The 18,776-nt window shown below is 35.6% G+C and overlaps 1 protein-coding gene across 1 annotated transcript in view; it reads right to left on the bottom strand.

Moving 5' to 3' along the window:
- Positions 1-18,776, bottom strand: part of Malrd1 (MAM and LDL receptor class A domain containing 1) — a 647,937-nt gene that overhangs the window by 31,895 nt on the left and 597,266 nt on the right. The window contains exons 37-38 of the mRNA XM_063237894.1: positions 1,133-1,212; positions 946-1,042 (exon numbers count right to left, since the gene is read on the bottom strand). Coding sequence (XP_063093964.1) covers positions 946-1,042; positions 1,133-1,212 — 177 coding nt within the window. The remainder of the gene's footprint in view (positions 1-945; positions 1,043-1,132; positions 1,213-18,776) is intronic.

Genomic DNA, 18,776 nt, shown 5'->3' with positions numbered 1-18,776 from the left:
TAATTAAAAGGATAAAAATGAAAAAGTAGATAATAAAAAGGAGATTGAGATAAAAAAGAGGGCATAACAACAAAACAGTGCAGGTCAAAACATAGCCATTTAAGCAACATTGTTCATTTTCTGTTAGTTGATTCTAAATACCCTGTAATACTGTCATTCTCTTGAATGGTTGTACATTGTGTTAATATATTTGATGCTACAGTATACGAAGTTATACCCAAAGATTTTAAGGGAAGAGACACTATGGTAACTACTATTATGTCGAGATTATCTTGTAGTTACTGTTCTCTCATTGTTGAGACAAAATACCTGACACCCAAAATTGAGGAAGAAAAGGTTTATTTTGCGCATAGTTTATGGAGCTCATATTTTATGGGGTCCATAATCAGCTGGCCCTAAAGCAGCCAGGCATGGCAGAGGGGCAAACATTCACGGTGGCAAAAAGCAACAAAAGCAAGAAGAGCAAGAGGGGTAAAAGAGAGAAGCAAGCCTCTTTTCCTCCTTTATACTGCATGTAGGCTACCCAGCCGAGTCACAGCTCTAGACAATGAACCAGTAACAAACTCTAGATTCAGCTGCCTCCAAAAACCCATCTCCCATCTCCCCACGAGGCTGTGGAGGAACACCTAAAAACAAGCCATAAAAGTATGTATCCAGTCACTGATTCCTCTCTTCTTTTGTTACCCCCAAAGGTTGTAAGTAATAATCTGAAAAGTAAACTTAATTATTTCCTTCTAAAAGAATAAGAAGAATTATTGTTATGTAGCTCTAGCTTCCCTCAAGAAAAACACACTAAAAAAAAAAAAAAAAAAACCACTTAGAATATGGAAACGTTAACATTTCACAATTCAGTATATGGAGAAAAGAAAACAGAGCAAGTGAAATATTTCAGAATACCAACCTGCTATGTATGTATGCCTTTCAATAATTAAAAGCATTGCTTACCTTACTGATACTTTTCTGTTTGCAAGAAAACACAAGATGGCTATTGCAATATGAGCCATCAGGAAAGCAAATCCAATACCCAGAAGGATCCACAGGTCTGTAATTCCAAACCAGTTGAAAAAATAAATATATAGCAAAATACATTAATTGCCACAAACCAAACAATTTGTTTAGACATGTCACGTACCTTTAGGAGTGTACATAAAAGTGGAATTACTATGCTTGAACTTGATGTGACATCGATTTCCTTTCCATTCCTGTGAACATCTGGAAATGAGATAAAATGTAATAGTTGACAATAAACAAACAAAAAATAAAGTGGAACCATATTTGAGCAGAATCCTCATAGGATAAGATGAGAAATGTCAATAAACAATGAGATTCCAGTAATATGGGTAACTAACAAGAAATCAAAAATACTAAGCCAAAAGGAAATTAAAATAAATTGCATTATTGTCACATTGCTGTGTAAGATGATTTAGTAAAATATCTATACCTTTCTTGACTTTATAAGATGGTAATTTGTTTTCCACATGTTTCCTCTTTCTGTTTTCAAATACTGTCCTATTTTTTCCAGGATTCAATACCATTTTAACTTATTTCTTATTTGGCTCAAACCCAAAAGCTATCACATTTTCCAGCAGTGAATAGATGTAAGTCCTTTCAGGCAACCAATAGAATGTACTCTAATTATAGATAAACATACACATAGATATAAACATAAACATAAACCAGAGAAAATTTGTTTCTTACTGCAAAGGAATGATGCTTCATGTACTTAGACTCTGAATACCAATAATCTTATTTAATGTATTAGTAAAAAATATGTAGACCCCTGTTAGGATTCCATTTTCTTGATCTTCAGAAAGTTCAGAATCAAGAGATCAGCTTGTATCTCTGATGATAAGTTTTGCTTTTAAACAGCAAATACGTCAGAATTTTTCTGCTAGTATGTGTTTGCTTGTGTGTGCCAAAGGCTATGCACACATGCTTATTTTCCAGAAATAACAGAATACAAATTAAATGAATTTGGCTGCAGTTCTGGCCATGTTCACAGCATGTGCTAAGATACAGGATTAAAAACTAGCTTTTGAATACATGTGCTTAAAAGCTGTATGTTCAGAGCAGTGCTTATTCAACACAAGTGTATTTTCTCTCAAACTCTAAGATTTCAAAATTGATATGCACCAAAGCAATTATTTGAAAAGCAAGCAGCTTATTAAAATATAAAAAATCTATAGATTCTAAGAGGCCTACAAAAATGTTTTTCTTCTTCTAAGTATTTTTTAAGGATAAAAATTGAAAAGAATTTGTTTTGATATTTCTGAAGTTTAGATTAAAATAAATTAGAATTACTGAGGATTAGAACATTTGAATATTAGAATATTTCACAACCCTTACGATGTATTTTGTGTCAGGACTGATTTGCAGCACAGATCCTACTGGCAATCTTCACCTGTGTACACGTTGGTGAGGCCAAAGGTGGACACTGTTTCATTCTCAGTTAACTGGGTATCTTTAGACTTTGAAAATAAGAAATCTCCACTTGGAAAAATAGTAGGTATGTAATTGTGCCTAATAAGATAAGTTCCAGTGGAAAGTATGTGGGAATTTCAGTTTAAAAAATTATTCCTCTATCTCTATTTGTTTGTCTGTTTGTCTATAAATCAAGCATCTACATGATTCTATACTTACATAAAACCTGTAAAGAGGATGGGCAAGAGGAAAATGGAGAAACACACTAGACTGCAGAAAGAAACAAGATTATTTAATATACATTTTCACCACTGTTTGTCAAACTAAACATCTTCCATGGGAAATCCAGTGTGCAAAATAATGATGGGAATGAACTCTAGGCTTTGTTAAATCCTCCCTGAAAGGGGTGAATCCTCCGCTCCTGCAATGGGACGCTGAGGACAGCATTAATAGCATGTCAGGTCGGTACCCTGAAGTTCCAGCCATCCTTTGAGCAACAAGGAAAAAAGTCCCCACTCCCACCCCTTAAGTACTAAGAACTGGAAGGGAAAGTCGAAAATCTTGTCTAACTGCAGTTGGGTGGAGTCACTCTCCAAGATGACCATAAATCCTTATTAAATATCATGAAGATATGTTCTAAAAACACTGGAGTCCTTTTCATTTTCTCAACAATTTTTCACAAGTGTTCTGGGTAGGGAAGCTGAGCTATCTTACAGAACTATGTCTCATTAATACACCAGCAGTGTTAGCATAACAAATGAAGACTCTAAACATTTCTAATGTTATAGGGTAATGTTTTTATTTTTCTTATCATATTTTAGTAATGTGTTGGGTCTTTGTGTATGGTTGGACGTGAAGGCTGAAGGGTTTGGGAAAAAGTAGGGTGGGGAGGTAGAAGAGCTGTGCAGAGGAATTCAGCGGGTTTGGTAATGTGACTGCCAAACAAACACGACCAGTCCAGGTGGGGACGCAGCAGGCGCAGCGTCAGTGCTGCTCAACTGGCTTGGGGATGTGGGGTGTGGTGTGTAATTGTCTTAGGGCAGGAAAGGATGACAAGTTTCACTTCATTAGCTTGGTGTAGAATCTCCTTTAAAGTCACTCATTTAGCTATTTCACGACTAAACAAAGCTGAGTGTAAGTGTGATTTTACCTCTTGTGTAAACCAAAAAAAATTCATAAAGAGCATAACTATCATATAGTATTTATCTTTGGGGTTGTTTGTTTTTGTTTTTTATGCTTTGATGTCATGAAGAAAGTAAACAAAATGTTAGATATGAAATAATTACTTTGAACTTTTATAAGCTCTTATATTTTCATAATCATTACAATAAATTTTTTCAAAATTAAAAGCCCAAAATCAACTACTAGGCAGCATAAGAGGACAAAAGAATCACGTGTTTTTATTCAAAGAGCACTTACATGAAAAAAGCGTATGAGGAGAATCGGGTTTGTTTTGAGCTATTTGCAGTTCTGTTTTACCACTTTGTTATGTCTTTCAGTTTAACATTGGGCAATTTCAACTTTATTTTTAGAACATCAGAAGTTCAAACTACTGACTAATCAGTGGACAAGTTGCAGCTTCCCCAAATTCATTCTGTTGGCCAATCAGCCTTCTTAACAGACCATCAAATTGTGTTTCAGTTTTCTCTTTGTTGACAGTGAACTCAGTCTGACCTCCAGGGTTTCCCAATACTCCTGGTTAAATCTTAGCTCAGGACCACATCTATCACCACACACCTTCACAGTCAGCATAAATTTGTTCATAGATAGACATGCACTTTGGTTTGAGCATCAAGAATTTGGTGATTGTTAAGACACATCTTCTCCTCAACTCTGATACAAAAGAGGAAGCAAATTTCTTTATTAAGCTCAAATGGTCATCTGTTTACTATTTTGCTGCAAATCCATCCTGAGGATAAAAGCAACTAATGCAAAGAACCTGGATAATCATTTAAAAATTGAAGAACAACTTAAATGGCACCGCAGCCTTCGCTGTCTGTTCATGTTCTGAGCCTGCTCTGCAACAAGACTTTTAGTTTTATGAATAAGCAAATTCTTCTATCACATGGCTATTTTGCTTTGGGTCTTTTATTACTAGAGTACACGCACATGCATGCGTACACACACACACACACACACACACACACACACACACACCACACATACATACATACATGCTCAATGCTTTTACTTGTTCTCTTCCATATTGTTCATTATAATGTTTTTCTCATTAAGTTAAAAATCCCTTATTCATAAATTATTTAATGAATATGTACAACATACAAGGTACAGGATAAAGACACAGATAAAACATGTTCGAGAATTTGTAGAAGCCTAGGCTAAACAGAAAAGTTTGAAAATAACCACGATAAAAAGTATAAAGTGAAACATAAAGTGTTCAAAAATGTGTGAAGAACTGTTTCAAGAATATTTTTCAATAAGTAAAAAATGTACAATTTCATCTGAGTTTTAACAAAACAAGTAGTTCCTCCAAAGCTGAAGTGCTAATATGCATTATATAACAATATTTCAGAAAAATTGGTCACCCAAATATATGGAAGTCACCTACACCTGATGAGGAATAGAGAGGTCTGTTCAAGTATGGGTTACTACTAGGATACTAAACTAACCTGTAGATTTCACAATTCTTCATTATAATGTATTTTTCAGCTATACTTACCCTTTCTTTATATAGTTTTAAAGCATTATAGAAAATAGGCTTGTCTTCTTTTCTTCAGCTACCTTTCAATATCATGCTATAACTATTAAAATTTATATTTATTATTTTGTTAGGAGGACCCAGTATCATTCTATATTTATAATCTGCACTTTCAAAAAAAATATTGGAAGCCTGTCCTAAAGAGATCTTTATAAAGCATTTCCTGTGTGTTAGAGAAGATTCTCAGTGCTTTAGTATATTATTTGAAGAACACTCAAGTTGCAAAATAGGATTTCCCCTTTTCATCACTGAGGAAATTAAGATACAAAGACATTAAGCTGCACATTGCCGCTTGCTTTCTATGGTCTTCTCAAAGTTGAATATAGTTGTAAAGAACAGTAGTTGGCTTCAACTTTTTTTTTTTTTTTTTTTTTTTTTTTTTCATGTTAGGAGAGCAATGCTAGCAGGAGAAATTCCTGAAAATGCCCATTTATCACTTTTAGTCTCACCCTGAAACGACAGCTGAGATGCCAGAAAAAGTAAAAGAAGAAGTCAAGGCACCTGAGTTCCTGGCTAAATTTCACTGCTTTCTATTTATAAGCTTGGGAGAATCAAATATCTTTAGCTTACCTATTGCTAGGTAACTAAGCATAAGAACTGCATTAAGCAATGCATATGAAAGCATACTATAGACACTTAAGTGCTCTGCTGAGCTGTCCACTACAGTCTTGCTTTTTGTTGGAAGTGTTGGTCATGACTCTCCTCACCAATCTTTTAGGCCTATGTGCTAATAGTCTGGCCCTCCTGAAAGCTAGATCTGACAAGCATAGTTACCAACTCCTCCTTCACCACTGAACACATAGGAAGAGGAAAAAGTCATTGCCACATCTCCTATTTCATGGCTTATCAATAATTACATTAAAAAAAACACCTTTTAATGTTGAATATACTTCTAGTTGTGGTTACATAGTTTAGGAGGAAATACCCCTCACTGAAGCTATTCAGTGTTTGCTTTCTGCCCCCTAATTGGAGGTTTCTACACCACCGGAAGTGCTCCAAAGAAGAAGGAAGTAAACTGGCCCCAATTTAGCCTGAAGGCTTCTATTCAGACACAATACTTTCTGGGCCATGTGCCAAGTCTCTACCAGCTGAAGGACAGTGAGAAAATTAAGGCAAGCCCTTAACAAGCTGCCCTTATCACCATGGTTGAATTTATTAGAAAAGAAAATGAGAATGCAGTAGAAGCCACTAAATAATCTCTGAGTCACAAGACACTAAAATTTCACAGTGAATGTCAGTGATTAATTTGCTTGGACTAATTTCCCCCATGACTAATTAGCTCCAGTATGTATTATAATATTTGTAAGTATTAGGTAGTGCACTCCTGAAAAAGAAAGATAAACAACCCTCTCCATTCATGCATTAGGGCCTGTTTTATTAACATGAAGATGAGAAAGGGAGAAATAAAATATAATTAGATTTTTTTCAGCCACAGTCAACACCTTAATCACTCCTAAATTCTTACAGGTCTTCTGCTATTAACAGGTTGTAACTGAATAGTTATTGAAATAACTCATTTCTGGGTGTGCTTGGTAACACCCATTCATTACTCATTAACACCTGGAACAAAATTTTTTCCTCTTTTATTATCCTTCATGCGCAGGCCCTAGTTTATTTGTTTCAATGCCAGAGAAAGCAAATGAGGAAGCTCACATTTAGGAAGCATGTGTTCATGGACTAATTTGTTGGGAACCAACAGAGAGTTTACACTGGTTATTTAAATGATGCAAATTGTTTTAATGCATCTAAACTAATTATTTTATTTATTCATATTTTTTCTAGTAAGTCTGAAGTAAAAGAAGAGCTAAAACAGAGGCATAGTTATTTCATACAAATACTGATGTTTGTGTACTCTAAATTAAAAGATATTATTGCTGTCAACAAAACAAATTCATCCAATATTTTTTCATTGATTCAGGATGAGGACAACACATTTCATTATATAATTTCTAAAAAGTACAAGATTAAAAAGAACCTTAGCTCATATTGCAATGAAGAGGAAATTTTTTTTCTTGATGAGGTAAACTTTGTTTGAAAAGAGATTTATAAACTTACAAATTTCCCTATTTCTTCACTTCATCTCAGTCACCAAAGTCCTATCAATTTTGCCATCTACATGTCTTTAACCTACTTCTTCCTGCTCCATCTTGATTCTGCCATGTGACCAAAGGCCTCATCACTCTGCTATGGAAACCGGCTTCTAAGTGAATTTCCTCCCCTACTGATGCCACATTGTGTAAGTTCCCTGATTCATAACCTGTTGCTTTCCCAGAACTTGGAGTGTCCTGTCCATATGAGGTAGATTCTCATCTGGTCTCTAAATTGCTCACTTGGGTTGACTCAGTTTTCTTTGGCTCATAAATCCTTTATTCTTTTTAAAGTTTATTTTTATTAATATGTGTTTGCAGTGCACAGTGATTGCAATCATTGTGGGGAGCTGCGACACGGACCTAGGGATCTTCCATTCTCTTTTCATTCCCTTCCCTTCTCCCACCTTCCATCTCTTGATCCTTTACTCATTTTGAGAGACATAGAGCTCCCTGCTTTCTATCATCTATTTTTCATTTTGCTCTTTATTTGCATTGGAGTTTCTCATATAAAAGAAACCATGAAATATTTAAGCTTGTGTGCAGATTTATGTCGCTTGACATCATGGCCTCAAGGTATATCCATTTTCCTACAAATTACTCAACTTTGTCTTTCTTTATGGCAGGATAGCTTTGCATTGTGTGTAAAAACCACATTATCTTTACTCTTTTATGTGCTGATGTACAAATGGTGGTTTCCAACACTTAGCTATTATCAATCATGCTGCTATAAGCCTAGGTACACACAGATCACTTAATATAATGTCTTTAAGTCTTTTACAAAGATAATTAACTACTAGGGGGATAGCTAAGTCAAATGGAATTTGTAGTTTTAGTTTTTGAGGAAATCTTCATACTGATTTCCATGGTAGTTGCTGGTATTAACCACTAACAGTGTAGAAGTGTTTCTCTTTAATCTTATCCAAAGCTCCTGTACCTAAAGGTGTATTTTTTTCATACTTCTACGATATCCCATACCTCTTCTCATTGGCTGACAGTTGGCTTCACTTTTTATCAACCAAGCCAGTCTATATTTATTTCCAGAGACATTTAGGATTTATCATTTATCTCTGAAAATCTTGGGTGACTTACACCCACTAAATTTGTCCAGTGGTACCAAAAGAACCCTTATAACAGCACTTACTCCCAGAGTACTGGAATTGTCCATTCCTTTTAAACATTTCCAGTTATAAATTTACTGAAGGCAGGGCCTTATTTATTCACTCTTTTGCATTCTAATAAGTCTCATCTCCATATAGATATTTGCTGAAAGTATTATTCTTCATGACCATACCAGTAATTAATATGTAGGTTAATGTGTAACAGCTAAGGTACTTTTATTCTGTACATGTGTTATCTATTTAACCATTACAATCATCATTTACAACTCTAGAGTGTATCATGATCACCTGGAGAATATGTTAAAATGTAGTGCGAGCCCCATAGCCAGAGTTTCTGATTCAATAAGTCTGAAGCGGACAAAGAATGTCATTTTCAGCAAATTTTCAAGTGATGCTGCCTCTGCTGGGCTGGGGCTGCAGTTTGACAAGCACTGTCTGAGTTCAGCCTTGTGAAGTGAGGTGCTGTTAGTTTTGATATACAGAGGAAACTGAAGTTTAGCAAGCAACAGCTTGTGAAAAGTGAATGCAGGTTCTCTGAACTACTTGTTTTCTAATCATTGGGCCACATGCACCATATGCAACACTATATTCCAATGTCTCATAAAAACAACAATCCCCCCCTCCCCCAGTTTATAAAGGTTCAGATTCTATGTTCAGAGGATGATAATTTGAAAATGCAAACTATAAGCTTCGGCTTGGCTTTTATTGCAATTTCCACTTGAATTACTAGCCAGTCTATAGAATTGCAAATGTAGGATGGGAGGACATTTGTATATTTATCTAATTATTTCAGCACAGTAAAAATAACTTTAAATTACTTTGGAGTAGAAACAAAAAAACTGTTCTGTTCTTCATTTGTTCAAACAGGTTCATGAAATGGTGCTAAAAATTTTCTTTTTAATGAAAGCAAGTTCCTGAAGTTGATGTTTTCAGCTTTCTATTTCTTCTGATTTTTTTTTTTTCACTTTGTGTGAAGTGATATTTCCTTGGAGTTAGTTGGGAAAAAGATGAAAAGAGGAAAAATAAATAACAAGAAAATTAAATAATTCACAACCTGGGCAACTGAAAAAGGGCCACAAGTCACAGAAACCAGTTTTTTTTTTTTTTAATAAGTCAGGTTAAACTCTGAAATTCTTTCTGCAGAGTGCAGTCCTAGAAAAATAGATCCTTGAAAATTTTCTTCACATGGACTCCAAAAGACATCTTCTTTAGACATGTATTCTGCATTTGTACTTCTACCAAACTCATGCTCATGCTTGGTTTCTCACCTTCAGGTTGAAATATACATAAAAGACCCACAAAAGCACAACGTGGGAAGGATAAAAATGAGACAAAGCAGTGAACTGCTGGGCTCTGGAATGAATTTCCATCAAGTATAATTCTCTTAAGGGCAGGCTAATGCACTGGGAGTCTAGGACTCAGACCTGTTGATACAGAAACAAATCCTTTTCCTTACCCAATGCAAAACCAGGAATCATAATTACTTTCCATCTGAGAATGAAGTTTAGACTATGTTCTTTGTTTACCAATTGTTGAGCACTTTCTATGTGCCTGGTCTTGCCCTAAATTCTTGGCAGCATATATCCTCAGATCATATGCTTTCAGGCCTCTGACCTTACTTGAAATGAGATGATGCTGTCTGTGTGGTACCAGCATGCTTTGGGCTATTAAGGGTCCATTCCAGACTCCTGGTGTCCTCAGCAAAGAATTGGGCAGGAAATGAAGTAGCGAGGTTTTACATTTATTAAAGGTATTAAAGGTAAGAAAAGAGGGGAGGAAAAGCACTCTAAAAAGAAGTGGTCTGCTGCGTGAGATGCCATCATAGCAGCAAAGGAGAGCTGAGCAAGCCACTGAGAAAGAAAAAAAGCAATGGCCTCACTGTCAAAGGCTGCCATTTTTCATACGCCCTGTCTGACTACAGATCTAGGCTATCCTACCAAAAGCCTGCCTGATTTTGTACCAGAAGAACTGAAGATAGCATTTTCTGATTGGAACAAGGTGCAGGGCTAAGAAGCTACACCGAGCGTGTCCTGAATGTCTGTAAAGGACAGGTTTTGCACCTTTGCTCAGTGGCTTTGCCCTGTCCTAATCTCCTGCCTCAATGGTATTCCCTAAACATGATACTTTTTCTGTTGTCACAGAGGTTTTGCATTTGTTTTTTTCTGTGACAAGTGTGCTTTGCCTCTGTACTCAGCTTTCTCATCACTGGGCACAATCCAACACTATAATTTAAAGGAGGAGAGATTGGATTTGGCTCATGTTTCCAGGGGATTCAGTCTGTGCTTGACTGTGGCCTGAAGGGTGCGCAGAAAGACCTGGCGGAGCAAACATGCTTAGTTCACGGCAGCCAAGCAGCAGAGCAGAGGGGCTGTGATGATGCAAAGGGGTGGGAACCAAACATGGACCTCTAGGTCACATCCCCATAATCCACCAGATACACCCAGGAGTGTACCAACTAATCTTCCAATGGGATCCGAAAGCCATTCAGGTTGACACTGTTCCTCAGTCTGTCATACAGCCCACATTGTGGAATACCCTGTACTTTCACAAAATTATGGTTTTGGGTTAAACCACACCTTCAGAAAGCCATTATCAACAAGTCTAAGATACTCTACCTCCATTCATCCTTTCCCTCTTTCTAGTGATCTGCTCTTTATCAGTACTTGTATTTGTGGTATTTATTACTATTCATGCACTTTCACACATTTATGTAATGCATGTATGTTTTTAAAATATATTCCTAAGTATATTATTTATGTATACTAAACTCTATGAACATAAATCTGAAAACCTGAGTGAAACGAATACCTTCCTTTGCAATGATAATATAAATTATAAAAGTAATATGAACATTGAAAATAAAGAATCCTTTAATATACGGTATATTTAAAAAGTCTTATTAAAACATTGCTGTTTTTCAGTGCGTGTCTGTAGTGTGAGGGAGGGAACCCAGGGACAGTTTAGCAGTGAGCTAAATCTCTCGCCCATTTTCCATTTTATTTGGAGACTAAGTCTTCCTAGGTTGCCCAGGCTGCCCTAGAACTTGTGACTCTGCTGCCTCAGTTTCCTGAATCTGTTCTTTTCTTTCAAAGTTTTAAGAAGAGGTTAGTTATTCTCATACTGCACATGAAACATAAAGATCAGAAAAGAAGCCAGTATTTGCCTGATGACAAAGTTTCACAAAATATTGTGCACAGAAGAAACCTTGAGAACAACATCATTCACTTGTTAAACTCCTAAGTAAATTACCAGCAATTTGAATACGGAAGTGCATGGTGCTACGGGATTTAAAATGACTGCTCTTCCCTGGATACTTAGCTCTAATTCATAAAGAAAAGACAAACCAATGTATATTAAGGAGGAATGGTTTTGTGGCCAAGAATGAAAATATAGTAGAAAACCTGTTGGTCTAATTTTGCAGCATACCATCTCCAGTAATACTTTCACATCAAATAACTGTACCAGTGAATTACTTCAGGCTCTTGAAGAATAAATAATCCTTATATGACATAAACTCTTTAAAAATATAAAATAAGGAATAATCAGAACTATATGTTAATGAAAATTTTCCTAAAATATTTCCTCATTCAGATCAATTAACTAGTGATTTGCTTCAAATTTTTAATGAGTTAGCAAAATTTCTTATAATTTCCAGGGGTACATATTTCAAAACATGTGAAAAAATGAAGGTTAACTAATTTGTTTCGTAAAGCTATATAGCTCTGTTTCATAAGTCAAGTATAAAAGATACACAAAACCATACAGTGATTTCACATAACAATGGGCAAAACTCCCCCCAGTATAACTGGTCTTCTTTGTCCGTCAGTCACACATTTATGTATCCAAATAGATGTACATAGAAAAAATTTCGAAAACAAAATTTTTCTGTATTGAACATTTACAGACATTTTTCTTGTCTTTACTAGTTAAATAATACAGCATAACAACTATTTAATGCTTATGCTGTATTAGGTATTAGAATTAATTTAGAGATAATTTAATATTTATCTGTACTAAAAGATATGCTTAATACTAAAACATCTTTTATAAAGCATCAATGATTCTTTTTATTGATAATATTTACAAGAAAAAATTAAATATTTGAAATCAAAGGTCAAGTTGGTCTCAGTTGCTTAGCCCATTCATTTGTATTCAGTATACTTTTCCTTAATGTCCTTATGTAAGCAATTTGAGCATCCATGGCAGGGTTCTGGAAGCAATCTCCTGCTGATATTGAAGAATATTAAAATAGAAAATTTCCTATGAACGAGTGTGAAGACACTGGTGATAGTATGTGTTATTATACAGAGAGATGGTAAGCATTTGTAACATATATAGACATATAGACTATATTTCAGAGCAATTCTGTTTATACATCTCCTGTTCAGTTACTTGATGATGTCATATATGGCACCTTTGGACAAATGAGGAATGATGGTCTTTAATGTGTGGCCCCTGGGGGATCTGGGAGTGCAGATGTTGGACTGCAGGTGGCACAGAGACAGGACCTCTAGAAGGAGAACAATGGGTCTAGGGATGGAAAAGACTGATCCTGATAAGGCTATTTCATGCTGTGAAAATATCACAAATATGAAGGATGCTGGGATATTTACCTTCTGAGTAGGGATACTCTAAGGAAAGAAAGTGAGAGACAGATTACAAAACAAGAAAATAGAAATTAAAGGTGGAGTGGGCACTGGCAGATCTTACTGATGGCTCTTTGCCAAAGAGGCCTTGCCTCATCCCTCAGCTTACACAGCAGCTTCTTCTGTCACAGTAATTCCTGACATGGAAGGGTTTTGCCACACCTTATTTACAGAGTAACAAGTATTTCCTGTTAAAATACAGTTTTACTTATTTCCTGAACAGGTTATCTCACTTGAAGGAAACATATTCTACAATTCTAAATTTTCGATAATGACTGCTGACAAGCAACATGCATTGGTTGCATTTATAGTGCTAAATACTTCGCTGTTCTGTAGCATGTTATATTTGTGTACATGGCATGCACACTGATTGGCATAAAGTAAGGAAATATACATGTAATTTATTTATGCTGCATATTTATTTTAAGCAAAAGATTTTTTTTAAAGCTTGCATATTCATAGTGAAACCAGAAAGGTTGCAGTGTCTATGCAAGGGCTAAATTGGAGACAGAATGTGGACAACTCTTACAAGGAGTTTTATTATCACGCAGACAACGTCAAACTGGGAGCTGGAGAGAAATTGGAAACAAGGGAGGGCTGTCTCATATTTTTCTTTAAGGTTATAGTTACAATGGTGCTTGTTGGTAATTCACTAGATAACGTGGAGGGAGGCTGATGTTTGGTAAAGACAGCAATGGCACGGAAGAAATTCTTGGAAGAGAAGAGGGAATGAGCTCCATAGTCTGTGAGGGAGCAGGCTCTCCTTAGAGAGAAGACAGTGTACATGACAAGTGAAGGCTGGCTTTCAGATCTGCAGAAGGAACAACTTGACAGTTCTCTTACAAGAAATCTTTTATAGGAACTTGAGAAGAAGTAAAATAGCAAAGATGGCACAGTGGGGTGGGAGGCTGCAAAGAAGAAGGCACACAGTCCACACGATTTCTGACTCTCAGAAAGCAGTAAACCAGAAACGTGTGCATTCTCAGGAAGCTGTGAGTGCCTGCTTAAGGTTATAACTCAGTGTGTGCGCGAGTGTGAGTGTGTGTGTGTGTATGTGTGTCAGAGACAGAGGGAGATCATTTTACTATAGTTATATTTAATTTTTATTATAGCACTCCATGAATATTGTTAAAAATTCAAATTGCGCTTCAAGTTTTAGAATCCAGAGAGAAATGGTATCAATTTCTTTTAGTTTCTTCCACGCAGACCTTCGTTTTGAATAAATTACATATATATATATTTTGATTCATCTATTTCACTGAGATATCTAACATTTGCCTTGTTTTATACAATAACATCTCCTTACTGCCTCTTCTTAGCTTTCCTTTACCGTTCAAAGTATTTAAATCCATATTCACAGTTTATACTTTCATGCTATATAAATAGTATTATTCATTGTCAGGCCAATAATATGTACGTTTTATCATCATGTAGTGTTTTCATTTTATTTTTCTAGAGTTAGTGGTCCAGTTTCTTTTCATTTCCTAAGGTCACTATGCTTTGTGGATAATTCCTAAACTCTCTAACTGCTTCTCAGTGCAATTTTGGAAGAAATTAAAACACCAGATAAACTATGGCTCCTTTTTTATTTTGAAAAGGGAAGCTTCAAAATGAACATTTTCAGAATACTCCCCAGCCCTGTCTCTCTGCACTGGATTGCTCAGTGTATTTGCTCTTCAAGAACTTGCATGAAACAATGCTCATCATTTCTGGCCATTAGATAAATGCAAATTATATCAACACTGAGATTTCCTTTTACTCCAGAAAGAATGTCCATCTTTAAGAAATCAAACAAACAGTAACAAATGCCAGCGAGGCTGTGTGTGTGTGTGTGTGTGTGTGTGTGTGTGTGTGTGTGTGTATGTGTTGGGGTGGGGGCTCTTATATTGTTTGAAGGAATGAAAATTAGCAAGACCATTATGGAAATCAGTATGAAATTTTCTCAAAAGATGAAAAATGGAAATTCCATTTGATCCAGCTACTCTTCTAGTTATCTTCCTAAAAGAGTTAAAGATATCATATTATAGCAATATATTCATACCTATGTTTATAACACAATTCATAATATCCAAATCATGGAAGCAGCACACATACCCATTAACAGCTGAATGGATAAAGAAAATGTGGTGTTTATGTACAACATCTACAAAAAATGGATGAATTTGAGACATCTGTAGGAAAATGGATCATCTTGAAAACATATTGTTAAGTGAAATAAATCAGACGTATAAGTTTAAATACCAAATCGTTTTTCTCAGATAGAAATCTAAAACATAAATAAAGAACAAAATAAAAGATAGATAAAAGGAAATAGGGAGAATAGATCTATTACAAATGGAAAAGGGAACCAGGAAATAAAGGGGAGAGTGAAGGTAGGGAGGGAAGGGGATACAGATGGGTCTGAATATCTAAGCACTCTTTACAAACTTTCAACCTATTATTTTTTCCAGTTTAGTGCTTCCTTATGCTACCTGAAGTTTATAGTACCTCTAAACAGCAAGAGTTCCTGAGTATCCCTAGAATGACTGCACATCTTGCTGGTTAGTTGCTCCTTCTTCAAGTGCTTAGGTTTTAGTTTGTTCTACATAGAGAAGATGCTCCTTAATAGTTTATCAGCTCAAATGTTATCAAGTGCAAGGTCCTGAGTTCAATTCCCAGTACCCACAAAACCAAACAACAACAACAACAAAAATGTCAGTAACTGGTTGAGATAAGTTATTTATCTCAATAAGACTGAAGAATACTGCAGTAAGTAAACTAGATGAATTATATGGAGTTTTGCAATTTAAACAATACAACAATCAGTAGTAACAGTATCAGGACCATGTTTCGGAGGAAGCAGGCATGAATAAGACGTTTAGCCTTCTCTTGGATTAGGATCTATTTGATATAGAGCTATTTGATATAAAGATAACCTGGTCCCCACTGAGAAGGCACAGACAAGTTGGAGCACTGGCTTCCAGGAACAGCCTGTTTTTTTATAATGACAGGAGGTAAAGCTAACCCTTGCAAAATACTGAGACCATTGCAGAGTTAGCTGACCACAGATCTGGAGATCAGGGTCGTGAGAGGAAAGATTCTGGGGAAATACAGCCAGATGGTATGTTGATTTAGATTGGTAAATAGATGGTACAGAGTGGGACTGAACATCCCTGGTGATAACGGATGGCTTACAAAACAAAAGCACAGAGCAGGGCTTCAGCTAAGGTCCTGATGTCTAAGTGCTGGCTGAGTTTCAGGGAAGCTACTCCATTCAGTAGTGTGAGTTGGGATGTGTTAGGCAAAGAAGATGGGTCACCAAACATATGCCACTCTGGAGTAAGGAATACTTTGGGTTGAAGGCAGTTGAGCAAAATCAGCCTCAAAATGAACTACTCTCTACTCATCCCTATCTGAGTGAAAGCATAAATTCTTCCTGAAAACACGAATTCCCTTTGTGAAGGCCTTCACTCCCACTGAGCTCTGAGTTAGTCAGTGAGTTAATCCTTGATGAGGTTAGTGTTTAAATCACCTCTCTAGGCACAATCCCTGAATATTGTTGCACTGGAGATCAAACTGTCAACACAAGAATCCTTGGGAGATGTTTCATAGTTAAACCATAATGGCCATCCCAGAATCTCAAAGTCCTTTTTTGGATGGGAGGCATCTGGTCACTTCTTTACCTACATAGTATTGCTAAAATATTATGCAAGTACAAATTCCAATAACTCCTCTGACTTATACACTGTATATTTTTGTATTTTGTTTACTTTCATCAGTAAATTAATTCACAGAATATCAATCAATGAAAACAAGAAAGGTAGGAAAAATTGCTTTTCCTCTCCTAAAAAGTGAATGATATAATCAATCCCAATAAGTTCCCCTTTATTAACCAAACCTTTTAGTAATTAGCTTTTGGCTTAAATCTAAATGTTCACTGATAGGTGAGTAATTAATGTTATTAAAATAATTTATTTTAATGAGATGCATAAAAGCGTTTATAGGAAAGTAAAGTAGAGCATTACAACAGTAGACAGTATGATACTAATTTTAAAAGTAAAGATACAAAAAGGTAGAGCTATATCAACATATTAATTCTGATTATTCCTAAGATTTTAGATTTTATCTTTAATTAGCTTCTGAACGTAAATTTTTTAATAGTAAATATATTAAAATTTGACATTTCAATTGGAGTGAAGTATGAAAGTCTTTAATGGTCTATCACAACTACATGAATTAAAATTTTCCATATATATGGGGTCATTTCTTTTTTTAAAAATGTTATTCTCCAAAGCTCTGATATTCACAATCATGTTTCATTTTGAAATCTATAAAGGCTACACAATTTTCATCTGCCAATTGGATTACCAGTTTAAATAAATGAATTAAAACCTGGACCCATCATCACAACCACCAAGACAGCTATTTTAAAAAGAAAGAGGACTGAGAGCTCATAGCTGCTGTTGAAAATGATCAAACCAGAAATTCCTGAAGTGTGTGATCTTTCTGATGATTAGATATGTTTTGGAGACACTGCCACAAAATAATTGAAGGCAAATGACAATGCATTAAATGTAAATAACCATGAAATTCCTAATCTAATGTAGCCAACATATTGAAACAGTCATCATATTTTTTTTAAAAATTTGATACTAGGTCCTTAAATAAAGAGATTTCATTTTATTTTTGTGGCTAGACAAACTACAAAACTTATCTAAAAGAAGACTGAAAGAGAAAAAATTAAATCAGCTTAAGAAATCAAGTAACCATTTGCAGGTGAGTTCTACTGCTATTTTTGCTCAGATTAGTTTTTACTGTTACATATCCTGGTCTGGGCAGCAGAAAGTTCCTTCAAAGTCTGATTTCTGTATCCAGAAATACTGGAAAGAGATTTCCCAGGACACAATCCTGTCAATCATATCAGTCTGCTTCCCAGACCAGTACTAGGGTAAAAAAATACTGTAATTTCCCTACACCAAAGGGTGAATTCTTCTGAAATCTTCAGAAAGCACTTCATCTTTTCTCCATGTAAGCATCCGAGGGCTGGTATCTCTCTGGGGATGGAGGAGTGCGGTCCTCTGCAGACTGAATACAATCCTTGCTATGAAATCTGAGTTCTGTTCTCTTTTGAGATTCCATCATCTGCTTCAGGCTCATTCAAAGAAGTCACAAGTGGAGTCCTCACCTGGGGCCCACACTCCTGAGGAGAGAGGCTCCCCTCTTTTACCTTTCAGAAGGGCAACTCGTGACCGCCTTGCCCCAGTAATCTGCAGATAAAGGGGCATCACTGAGAATTTTCAGATTGGGTTGGACTCGCTTTCTTACCCTTCTGGGTGAAAAGAGACTGAGCACAGCCACTGTTGGATCATCTGTTTCACTAGGTTACCCACAGAGTTGCACAAAATGAACAGTGGAATTTTTTTGTTTCCTGGTGTAACTAGATGATCTTAAGTAAGTCATTTACACTTTTAATATCTCTGTTGCATAAACATGGTTTACTGTTTTCTCTTTATAGAAAAAAGCAAAACAGAATTTCATAACAAAATAACAAGAAAATAACAACAGTTAATACATAGCATATGGTTATTTTAAAAGTAGTTATTCAGAGTACAACACATATATCTCCCAAATGCTATTAATGTTGTTTTAAGAATGGGAAAACAAGACAGTTGAGATAATTATACTACTAATTCTATTAGTTCAAGGAAAGGAACAGTTAGTGTTCATACTGCTTAATTAATTTTGCATGACTGTGGTAATCTGAGCAATTCTTTTGAAGATAACAATATGCAATATAATAACC

Source organism: Cavia porcellus, unplaced genomic scaffold (assembly GCF_034190915.1).
Source record: "Cavia porcellus strain 051 isolate PalLab524CR breed Dunkin Hartley unplaced genomic scaffold, mCavPor4.1 scaffold_27, whole genome shotgun sequence".
NCBI lineage: Eukaryota > Metazoa > Chordata > Mammalia > Rodentia > Caviidae > Cavia > Cavia porcellus.
This window is presented reverse-complemented; position numbering and strand designations above follow the sequence as displayed.